At 29.1% G+C, this 13264-nt stretch overlaps 1 protein-coding gene across 1 annotated transcript in view; it reads left to right on the forward strand.

Moving 5' to 3' along the window:
- LOC129966408 (putative sodium-dependent multivitamin transporter) overlaps positions 1-11820 on the forward strand; it is a 39046-nt gene extending 27226 nt beyond the window's left edge. Inside the window, exons 11-13 of the mRNA XM_056080831.1 lie at positions 3795-3892; positions 7364-7476; positions 9700-11820. Coding sequence (XP_055936806.1) covers positions 3795-3892; positions 7364-7476; positions 9700-9720 — 232 coding nt within the window. The 3' untranslated portion in view covers positions 9721-11820. The remainder of the gene's footprint in view (positions 1-3794; positions 3893-7363; positions 7477-9699) is intronic.
- The last annotated feature ends 1444 nt before the right edge of the window (positions 11821-13264 follow it).

Genomic DNA, 13264 nt, shown 5'->3' on the forward strand with positions numbered 1-13264 from the left:
ATTCTGAGAAAAGATTGAAAGCAAGTTGATGAGAACAGTTTATTTTTTTTAGTTTAGTTTTTATCATATAAATAAGTTTATAAAAAATACAATTTCTATGAATTATAAAAATAATAATAAATTTAATAGTTTAACAAATATAATCGGTCTGGCTCTTATATGTTTCATTATGTTCATTTAGTTATTTGTATCTTTATAAACACCGTAAGTCTGTCTCCTTATTTGTGTTGACAGTATCAATATTATTGTGTACAAAAGTTAAATAGATAATAAAAATAATAGTAAATATATTAGATAAAATATAATAGATAAATAAATAAATAAATACATTTTCGATTATTAAGTTGTTCAATTATTAAGTTTATAAACTTAAAACATGAATGCATTAAAAAAGAGTTGAAATTTGAAAACAAATTGACCAATTTATTAAAAAAGGGGACCTCATAACGTACACTGACTGGGGGCGCTAATTATCTAAATCTATCACAGATTGCAACTGTACTAGAAATTATGAGACATTGAGAGAAAAATCTAAATACATTTATAATATTTCTCCAGAACTGCTGTAGAGATATTTTCGTAAATATTGTAATTCGTCGCAAGGACTTTGCATGCTTAGTCCTCCCTATCTCAAGAATGCTTCAACATAAAGTCATTTAATAATATTTCAACATTAAGTCATTTAATAATGCTTCAGCTTATTTCTGACATCGGAGAAAAGTATCTATATTAATAACTTCAGAAACCACAAAAAATGTAGGAAAATTACAAAATAATAATTGGTCTTCAATTTGCTATTGAAAAAAAAATATTACATTTATTAAAATACGCAATAACTCATACGCAATAGAAAAATTCAAAGGAACCGGAAAGTAATGTCGTTTTACTTACTTTAAATTTAAATAAATAAATTCTTAAAAGTTTTCATCCTTATTCGCTGATTTAATCATCTTCGTTATCTCAAACCTTTTGCCATATAGAGTACACAATGTCCCTGTCAGATTGATTAAAATCAATAGGTATTTGAGAAAAATAGGTGGCGATAGAAATTTGAATAGTTGTCCAAGACGTAGAAAATATTGTCGATTAGGATTAATGGAATTTCGATTATGTAGTTTTGGGAAAGCATGGTGACTGAGACAATACTTTCAATGCAAATTCATTAATTTTTTTTTCTTAGTTTCGGCTGTACAGTGTGAATTTGCTTTATCATATTCCAGTATTTGCTTTTTCTACTGACAATTACTGGATACTTTGCAATTAAAGATTGGTTTATTTGATCCAGTTTGTTCACAATGAAGGTCTGCATTCATAGTTTGTCTAGGTTTCACCACTTCAAAAGTAATAATTCTGAGAATGCTCAATCAAACACATTATAGCAAATCAAACAAAAACTCATTTTTGGGATGTCTCTCGTGTGCCACGGTGAACTGGGGGTAAGGTTTCAGATTCGAGACCCGATTTCACCGAAGAACCGTCGTGTAAGTGGGTCTGGTGCACGTTAAATCCGTCGGGGCCAAACATCCACCCGCTGGTGTGATGTGGAAGTTTGGAGAGAGGTTGCCAACTCAGGTGTCGTCTTCGTCGTCCGACCGGGGTTCAAAATTAAGAGGTACGTCTCAAAGTGTTGTGTTGCTTTAAAGCGGGGCGTTAATATAACTAAACTGCATTTGGGATGTAAATCTAACTTAGTAGCGCTTCAAGATGATTCATTTGAGAGAGCCACTGCTTTATGTGTTTTGGATTATCATAGAGGGCCCATTTTGTTTTTGCAGTGATCAAGCGATTAAAAACTTTTCTATATTGTGCTAGTTGAGCAATAAGTTCATGTGATGAAACGGATAGCTTTATTTTCTTTGAAGAGATTACCCAAAAATTTGCTCTTCTTGATTTACCTATTTATCCCAAACGTTCTTGAGCGTCGACCAAGGTTAGTTAAGAGTATCTGACAGCTCCTCGATTGCCTGACACAAACTTAATTCGAATTTCTATTCTACCTTTAAAAGTTATTGTATTAAGTTGTTTTACTTTCTGATCCAATACGAATCGGAAAGATCAAAATTACCGAATTTTAATTTAGAAAACCACATTTTGCATTTACGAGTGTCTAATATACTCGGTAAACATCGCAAATTTTTTTGTAATAACTGTTGTGTCCTTATGAAGAAAACAACACAATGCTGGATTTGTACCGCTTTTGATTCTTAGTTAGATATATTTCCCTAAAATTGCAGAAAAAAATCAAGTAAACATACCATTTTAATTTTAAAAATGCTTTTCTTGTGACTTTAAAGTAAACAATGAGCTAATAAACGGTAAAAAAAAGTTGACATGCGAAAAATAATATTATTTTCCAGTCCGATAATTTAAAAAAAAATATCGTTTCAAAAGGTTTTTTTTTTCCCCCTTTAAGCCGTATATCAATATGATAGTCAAATTCTCCTTAAAATTGTAAAAGTACGTCATTAACTTGTTTGTTTCAAACAGATTTTTTTTTTTTTTTTTTTACAAAAAATTGGAACCTATATATAAATTTTTAATCTTCTGAAATGACATTTGATACTATAGCATTTAAAAGAATCAATCATTTGTCAAATACATTTTAATATTTTTCTGGGTTATAACATATTTTCAATGAAAATTATTTTTCATTTACCAAATTTTATAGTTACATGGTATTTAATATTTTAAACCTTTTAGAAAAGGAAATTAAATGAAAATAAAATCATTGTAGTTATTAAAGGAATTCTCACGCATTATTTTAATGCAAATTATTTTTTATTGTATTAACTTGTGATTATGAACATAAATATTATTGCATCATATTACATTTTAATTCCTTATTAAAGGCAAATATTGTACGAAATACATATTTATATATCATTTTATAAGGGAAAACAATTAATTTTTTCTGTCTGTACTAAACTTTACTTTAGATGTATAATTAATTACTTAGAAGAAATGTTCATTATTTACAAATCAAATATCAATGATTTTTCCTTTTTCAAAAACGTGCAAATTTCTTTGTATGTTATAAAATAAGAAAATATTTTTTTATCGTGAAAGAAATATAATTTTATAGGAAATATCTCGAAATGATTTGTAGCTCATAGTTGCAAATAAAAATTTAAATGTTTGAAGCTCACAAGAAAACCATAAAGGAAGTAATTGTAAATTAACTCTCAAAACTCCACTTGTGAATTCGAATACAAGGAAAAGTTTAATAAGGAAGCATTCTCCGAATCATTTTACAAATACGATGATTTGTTAACATTTATTTCCGGATATTTCGGGCCAAATGCACAGAGTTTTTACTAATCCCTAACATTCCACATTGTCGGCGATATTGGGTTGCATGCATATTTTAGGCTTAAAATATAAATAATTTAATTATTTATTAATGATCACGATGCAATTACTTTGTTTAGCAACCAAAATTAATAACTGTGATCTCAATAAAGGTCTCTATATATTCTTTAAATATGTGGAATATAATAGCTCATATTCAGTATACGGAAGCTTAATTTATCACTAATAAAATATTAACTATTTATTTAAATATGAACAAACCCTCACTCGGACCTTATTTAACTTCATACCATTTGTATTCAAAATCTGATGGATAAGTACTGAGTTACATGAATATCTGCTGTGTACACACTTCTTATGAATATCCAGTTTTATTTATATAGATTAAGTTAAAAGTATTTCTAAATATGTATGTATTTTATATATTTCTGACAAGAAATTATGTATAAAATATAAATTGATAGTAAATTTCTTCTGTTTTACAGCGATATATTCTATCTTTACACTTGGTCTTATATGTGGTTGCTTTGTATTGCCTTAGCCATAACAATAGTTGTCGGCTATGTTGCTAGTTATGTTCTAAGTAAGTAATTTATTTAGCATTTTAAACCCGATTTACAATTTATTAATATTTTTCCTGAATAAATCAATGACTCACTTTCGTTTTAATTTAAGATTACAATAAAAATTCCTTACGGCAGTTTTTTAACTATAATATTAAATTATGTTTCTTTTTGGTCCTAGATAAGGTGTTCCAAAAAGAAGCTGGAATTCTCTTTAACTTTATTTCTGTTGTACACTGGTGTACAAAACTTAAGTAAATGATGGGGTTTTTTTGCCATAACTCCATGAAAAATCATCTGAGGAACATGAAATTCAGAAATGAGAGACATCATTTTGTACTTAAACGATGACGAAAGCATGGTTACGCAAAAATGCATATAGTATGGAATCAAATAAACTCATACATTTACTGAACTCATAGTATCGTTACACATGATTGTCTTTCCAAGAGAAAAAAAAAAAAAACAGATGTTTCTTAGTATGGGATATGCCCTCCCCTTAGTGCAATAGTTGCTTCGCACCGTCTCTCCATACTCAGCCCAAAACAGTCCAACAATTCTTGAGGTAAGAGTGTCCATTTCTCAATCAGCATCTGTTTCAGTTGTTGGGTGTTCCTCGGAGGATCTAATCGTGCCAGAAGGCGTCTTCCCAAAGCATTCCACACATGTTCTATGAGATTCAAATCAGGGAGAAAGGGGAGAACGTTAGCTAATCCATTCGAGTGATATCTTCACTCTCCAGTAGCTGTTAAACATAATCAGTCGGGTGTGGCTGTGCATTGTTAGCGATAAAAACGAAGTCTGGTCCAACAGCACCTCGGAACAGACGCACATGGCGAAGGATCACCTCCTTACAATACCAATCTCCGGTTACAAAAACCTCTGTCGAAAGAGTGGAAAGCGTCAATTAGAAAAAAAAATTGCTGCAACTACATTATCATGAAATATAAAAAAATGAATCCCTATAATTTAAAAAATAACTGAGTTATGCTTAATGAAAAGTGAAGAGTATATATTAAATTAGATCATTCATATATTAAATTATAAATAGAGGTATCCTAAGAAATGGAAAGGTGATATTATGTAAGATAAGTCTTGTGAATTCTGCAAAACTCAAATGCATCTGAGAATATCCTTTTTAATTTAATTTAACGAGTTGAAATATGCCATTTTTAAATAAAAACATAATAAAAATCACCAATATTGTTATTTAATCTTAAATTTGTGAAACTGATTACTTAAAGAATTAATTTACAAACGAATTTTTTTGTTTTAAATGTAATTTATTTTAATGAGTTAATTCATGTTTACAGAATAAACGTAAATAGATGAGCGATGCTTCAACCTGAGCATCGTTCAAAAATTTCTAATTAATCATTTTTGACTATTAGGAAAAATTTATGAAAAAATAACTTTCTGAAAATTGATTTCTTACCTTATTCATTTCTTACCCATCTGCCACCTGCTCATGTCCAATTCTTAAAGTTATCCCAAAATTATTGCATTTCTACAATTTAGGAACGCGCTGTATACTGAATGAGTCAAAACGAATACTTGATTACAAAAATTCACTTCACAATCGTTAATTGAAGATTAATATTTCAGGGAGTAATATAATCATGAATGCAAATTTTTCAAATATTTGCCATTGACTCCTTTAATTGCAAGGCATAAATGAAGTCTGAAAAGCATTTTTGGTTATGACAGGGATTGATGGATGGGTGAGAAGAAATAAACAAAGGTTTTACTAATATAATCAGCATAGGAAAAGTGAGGATTATTGATATAATTATTTAGTGGTATTTGTGCCATTGGATGGAGTAAATGATAGTTAGGACTAGAGATGAAATAAATATAAATAAAAAATAGTATGCTCGTAGCATCGTCGACGCAAGATGCCGAACTAGATCATACTGAGTTACTTCGTATTATTATTACTTGATATAGTACCACCCGATGATAAACAAATGAACAACAAAAAGACAAATGATAATGTGAGGTGTATCAATCAAGTCCAAAAACTGACAGCGAGTACCCGATCCTCTTAATCAGTTGCGTATCTGATACAAAAGAGTCACATTAATACAATATCATGAAATCCTACCTTAAATACCATATAATCAAACCGGAGTTCATGTAAATTCTATTTATGGGATTTATAATATTGTTACGAATCTGTGATGCGGCTTTCTAGCATAGTTGGTTCCATAGGAGGTCCCAGAGCTTGGCGACAAACTTGACGACCATTTGGCGACTTGGCGACAAATTTGGCGACTTTGGCTCCAAAATAGATTATACCCGAAACATCGAGAGTTTTCCCGATCCGTCCAGTAGGAACCGAATTACGCCTCGAACGTTCCTGATTGGTTGAGAGACTTCTATCCCCGCCTCCTGAGACCTATAAAAGGAAGCACTCGCAGCTGCCTGGCAGTGGTGAATTGAGTCGTGGATCGGTGGAGTCGAAGAGTAGTCGGAATCGACGGTGAAGAACTGGTCTTCCAGGGATTAGCGGAGCAGCGACAGAGTCAAGCTAGGGCTGAACTAAGCTGTGCGCTACTGTATGCAGTAGGGACTTGTGTATGCTGCTGTTATATGCTGTTGTTGCTGCACGTCTCGGCTGAAGATAATCGTCTGTTGTGCTGTATATAGTTATCGTCTTTGTGCTGCCCTGTGTGTCTTCGTGTAAATAAACGTCGTTGTTTTATTTTCTACTACCGCCTGCTGATTGAGCGTTCTCCACACCATATAACTCCCACTATCCGAACGAACCCGGAAATTTCGTAACAATATATATAGAGTGTATGTGCTTTAATGTTCAAAGACATTTCTGACTTGAAAGCTACATATTATCTAAAATATATATGCTGAAAATAATTTTTGTATTAAAAGTGCAAATATTTATTTATTTCATTATGTGAATTTTTAATAGTGATATAAAGAATGTCTGAAAATTTTTTTACAAACAATCTGTAGCATATCTCCGATGATATTGGAAGTAATCATTATTGTATGGAGACAGGTCTTTAGTAATTAATAACCATAGTGATAGATTTGTTGATTAGCTGAAAGATATATATATATATATATATATATATATATATATATATATATATATATATATAACAACTGCTACCTTCAACACCACGATCACAAAGTCTAAATCTGTGAAAATTCCTTTTATGAAAATGTGTAGAATGTGATGTACTTGTGTTACCCATTTCAACAATCGTCGCTTATGCAATACTACTTATTCTGTATTAAATGCATAAAAAAGAGTGTGAATATATTAATGTATGGTATGATTTACATTCTAACTATTATCATCCTTTTTATTTAAATTGTTCAATTTTTATGTGAAATCTCAAAATTGTACACAAAAGTTTTTATTTAGACTAATAAAATACGTTAATATATGTACTAAAACTTTCAGATAAATATATTAGTTATAAACATGTATGAAAATTATATTTGCATTTAAAAAATTCGTTTAGGTTTTTGCATCGATCCTGCTAATGTGAAATCAGAATATCTGAGTCCTTTCGTCAGAAAATTATATTTTAGCCCAACATATACAGCAGTGAGAACAAAAGCTAGCGATATTGAAGTAAGTTAATTTTCTTTCAATTTAAGATAAAGATGAAATAAACGTTTTAAAATCCTAACTTATTGAATAGCAAGAAAATCTTTATTGAAATTCTACCCAAAATGAATTGAAGAAGTGGGGACGTAAACACATCTCTAACATAATTACATTATTGTTTTGTTATTGCGTTTTTCTTTATGCCACGTATATAAAATAAACAAAATCTAGAGTAGTGCATTTTTGTCGTCCTTAACTGTATAAACTATCATAAATACTTAGAAATACTTAAAATCATCAATAATTAGTTCATAACATTGCTTTGGAAATATCTTACGTTAGTAAGTAGATTTTTTTCCGAAACTTTTGTGATAATTTAAAAAAATTTTAAGAACTAGATTTGTTTTCGCACAAGGCATTCGCCAATCACAAAAAACTTTCCAAAAGTTCGCCATCTTGATTGCCCACAGGAAATGCTGAATAAATGAGAAAAAAAACAAAAGTAAATGATTCTTTTAAATTGGATAAGTATATTCAAATAGTTTCAAACTAAAAAATCTTTTAATAATACCAAAATTGTTGCATTTTAGTTAATACTGATAAATTTAAAACAAAAAATTTCCCAAGACTTTATTGCAACCATCAAAAATTTTAAATTTAAATGGTCGACATCCTTTTTTTTTTTTCAAATTTAAGATTAGATACTTTTCAATTATAAAAATTAAATAATAAAATAATAATTAATAATATAAATAATAAATTACATAAATTTAGAAGCAGCTAATATATTACTAAAATGTATAAATTAAAGAGAAGGTATTTAATTTCATCAAATGAATGACGAAAATTTACTTGATTTCATCTATTAAATTTATTTAAAACAGTAAACGAAGACAAAAGAGTACATTAAATAAAACCCCAAACTATTTCCAAAATTGAGGCTGTAAATGCACTTTTATGATTTGTATGTAAAATTTTATGAATAGCAACATTATTTTTAAAAGTAGTTTTTAAAGTCTACGGAATTATTCTTAAATCTAAAGTTACAAAAACTTTATAAATTAAATATGTAAGTAAATATTTCTAAAAAATCATTGTCCATTTGTTAGCTCTATTCAAATTCACTTCTCTTAAATTCAGGGTCTAAAAAATCAGAGGTGTTTGAATGAAATATTTATTTTCTGATTTCATCTTTGTAATTTAAAATGGGTTGTTTTTTCTGAAATTTTTATTACAAAATAATATTAACAATCCGGAACAGGCAATCTTCTCATATATTTCCAACAATTTACCATTTGATTTCTATGTTAAAGCATCACATTGTGGTAAAGAAACATTAATCGAAAGCTCTATGCTCCACGTACTTAGCATCATTTCAACAACTGGTAGACCGATGTGCTTAGCAATTGGTTGGATTTCAATGCGTCCGAAGTAGCTGTTGGATGTTACCTCCGGATAAAAATCGGATCTAATCTAATTACGTTTTGATTTTTTTCAAGATGACAATTAATTTTAATCTCTTGTGTGGAGTACTTAGCTAATCTTAGCTATTCAGTCTAGAATAAAGTTTTATTTACATAAATATACAGGGATATATTTAACACCAATCCTACTGCGAGCCGTCAAATGACCAGTTTTCAATGGCAGTTCCAATGTATCGGTGAAATGTCTGTATGTTTAGCTTAAAGATAATGGTTCATTATAATCAGAGATAAGACATCTCACGCCTGAGAGCCTACTGAATATTTATAATGCTAGACTTTCTTCTAGAATCAAACTAAGGTATCACTTTATGTCTTTAAAAGATTAAGCAAAATCTAAGAACCAATACCTATACACACCTTCAGTGTTCATTAACCATATCTGATTATTTCACAGCCATATACTGCCTGAACAACTAAACAGCAGCTGAAAAAAATTAAGGAAGAATCAACATTTTATTTCACATCTTCGGTGGTCCACTGAACAAAAGCAATACAATTGTTTTACTGTCAAACTTTTGCTATAGAATGATATTTAGGAGATCTAACACCGATCTCAAAGCGGAAAGGGCTACGCATATTTTTTTATTATGATTCCGTAATTTATAGACTTAGCTAGCATTAGACAACTAATAGGATTAGAATTAGTTTTAATATTGTTCACTTTTTGTGGAGTTTTATTAAATACGTTTGAAACTAGATTTGTTAAAAAATATTACAAAATTCTAATGATTTTTTTCCCACCTTTTTTCCAATTCGTTTTTAGATGGAAATGAATGCAAGATAACGGAAGCAAGATAAATTCTGTGATCTGATATAGAAGAAATGTTCCTTCACCGACTTTTATTTAAAGATATTAATTTTTTTTATAATGAATCATATTGTTTACTTTATTTAAAGCACCCGAAAAAGTTTTTCAAATAGCAATTTCCATTACAAACGTAATTGCTTGGATTCATTAATTTGTAAAGCTTGTAATCTGTATTTTAAAAGATCTTTTTAAACAAAATTAAGGCATTGTTACTTTCATTTTGAGAAATCAATATATATATGTATAGTTATTCAAAAAGGGGTTAAAACTAGGCTCTCACGATAAGTTGAGAATCTAGCTTTAAATTCTTGAGATTCAGGTCAAAGAGTTTAGTCCGCTCTTTGCAGTAAAGATTTATGAAATGAATCTTTATTATAAAGATCTTACTAAGTGCAGTGTCTTAGCCAGATGGATTTTACAAATGAAATTTGACTTTGTGTTCAGAAGACGTTCATTTTATAGCAGAAGTGATGAAGATCTCAGGGAATAATTAACTGAAATTCACTGTTAGAAAGAATTAACAAGTGGACTTCATATGTCCGCCCTTTCAATATAATTTAATAAACACATCACTGCTCTCTTAGTAAAAGAATTAAAAAAAAGCATTTTTAATGTTTAATATTGTCAGTAATTATTTTAGTTTTGGTTATGAAATAAGCGACCGATTATCTTATTGATAACATACATAAACTTGTTACTTCATTTATACTTTTGTAATAGTGTATAACATTTTCACTTTTTATTAAAAATGTTATTCATCTTATTTATAAAGAATGTTTTATTATAATATAGGTTAATCACTTATTTTTGGCAAAAATATATCAAGAACAATATACATGTTTATGTGGTTATATTTTTATATATTAATATTTTTGCATATGGTTTTAATATCCGGTTTCAAAATATCGCATTAAGGGTTCTTGGCAGAAATTTAGATCTTTTATTAAGTATTGTTTCATTATTTACAGTAAGTTCATTATTCTCAACGAAGTTTTCTCTAATTTTATTATGTATTTTATTAGCTCATCTGATACATATAATTGAAACATTAACTGAACGTACAACATCGACCTACTTTAAAATTCCATTTTGGCAAAAAAATCCCAATTTTTTAAATTTTTTTATATTAAAGTTTTTTGTTTCACCTTCTAAAATTCTTTATTTTATATGAATGATAATTAGAAATAAAATTAAAGACATTTTAATAAAGCCTGTAGGCTGAAAATGGAACTTTAAATAATAATCTAAGTAAACATTGCTCATTTTTTTAGATTATTAATTTTTTTTAATTTTATTTCTTTTACTGTAAACTAGATATTATTTTAGACTATTTTCAACATAATTTTTATTTTTATTTTTGGAGGAATTATTGCATATTTAGAGAATTCTGAATCGTGTAAATACCTTGATATTTCATTGATGCTGCAATTTCTGGCAATAAATGCTTGAAAAGGCACAAAATGTTATGATTTAATTTGCAAAGCATTTGAGTTATTTCTAAACTTCTGCTTTAGTCCTTAGTCAATTCAATGATGATTATATAAACTGAAGGATATATAATTTCGATAATTTTTTTTGAAGGCAAGTATGTGAAAAACAATCAAATTGAGGATAAAAAATTCTTAGTTTTCTTTAAAAATTAAATAAATAATTACATTTTAAATTACAGTTTTATGATTTATTAATTTTGCATATCATTTAAAAATAAGAAAATATTGTTTCAAATATCATTTTTCTTTTTCTAAAATCGCCCAAACTTAGACGAAGGCCCTCAAATACAAATCCATAACTATCTGTTTTTCTTGACAAAATAAGATTGTTTTAAGCTGTTAAGTAATTTTAATCTTACCACAATGATACATAAAGCTCCCTCAGTCTGTATTTCAAAATTAATATTGCCGATGACTTTGGTATATAACCATACAAACAGTTCAACAATTGATTAACAAAATGTGTGCAGATAAAATTATGTTAAATACATACACATCATCAAGAGTTTTCTTATATAGAGAGAGATGTGAACAAGTAAACGCATCAAATTTTGAAAATGCAAATCAAAAATATAATTTGTTTAATGTGGTGTTTATCTGTTATTGTTATTGTTTTTATGTATTTTGTTGATGTAATAAAACTTTTTTTATTTTAAAGTTTGTTTCCATTGCCTATTTAACATCGCATTTTGTGCTTGGAATCTAGAGACAGATGGCGGTGTAGTAAAAGGCTTACAGTCTTGTTTTTTTAAGTCTGTAATCAATCAATTAAAAAAAGAAAAAGAAAGAAAATGAATAAAAATGTACTCTTCTTTGAACATCTTCCTGTATTATATATTCCTGATATATTTACAGTCGTTTCTTCACATAATTCAAAAGAAAATTTGTAGAATAAGTAGACCTCTTCAAACGTAGTAATTTAAAAATTTCTTTGAAAATTTAAATACAACAGTCATGATTCCTACATGCATTGAAAAATACTGATGGTAATTATATCGTAATTATGTTAAGCTCCTCATTCTTCATTTGATAAAACTTATGAACATAAACTGACATACATATGCATTTTATCAAATAAAATTTACATGCAAATTACAAAATTAGATAGTAAAATATTTTGTTTCATATAGCTGCTCATCACTTCATTCATTTAAATAACTTGGAATGACATCACAAGTGCTCTACAAACTGACTTGCTCATGACATGAAAGCTGTTTTTTCATGGCATTTCACATAATACTTAACATCACCTGCCCCCAGCTTCCTTGTTACCTTCAGATTTCTAGCTACGATCTCACTCAAAATTTCCTAATTGACCCTGTTGAAGTCTAGAACAACATATTACAGTATTTTGGGCTAAACTCTAGGTATCTGATGACTTTTTACTCGATACCACGAACCCTAGTAGCATACATACAATATTGAATAATATTCGAAATATTATAAAATATTGTTGAATATTGATTCATATATTGTCCCACGATATAATACAATATTGTGCAACAGGCTGTGTTATCTAGGAATTTATCCGTATCGAACCACTTGAATAGTTGAAGTTGGTGAGCAGTGTAATTTGCAAATTTATCATTTCTATATTCTTGAACGAATCTCGTTAATCATATTTTCTATTTTCTAATGAGTGGTAATTAGGGATGACGAATATTTTACGAAAATCCCAAATACCAGTGATCAATACTTTTCAAAGAGGGGTGTGATTCAAATCCTTGATACGATCTTACTGGTGATATTTCGATTACAGGTTTTTGATCATGATAGAAACTAACAATCGATACGATATCACTGAAATTTACCGGACCGGTGACTTCACTGGAAAGTAGCAATCGATATGATCTGTCCAATGGAATCTCTCGAACATAACAGAAAAGGAGAAATCTGTGAACGGATTGAAAAGTGAACTGACCGGTTATTGGAATCATCGCATCACTGAATTCCATATCACTGAAATTTATCGGGGCGGTGACTTCACTGGGAAGTGTGAAGTCGCCGCTCCACTTCATGAGAGTAACCTT

This window comes from Argiope bruennichi, chromosome 1 (genome assembly GCF_947563725.1).
Source record: "Argiope bruennichi chromosome 1, qqArgBrue1.1, whole genome shotgun sequence".
Classification (NCBI taxonomy): Eukaryota; Metazoa; Arthropoda; class Arachnida; order Araneae; family Araneidae; genus Argiope; species Argiope bruennichi.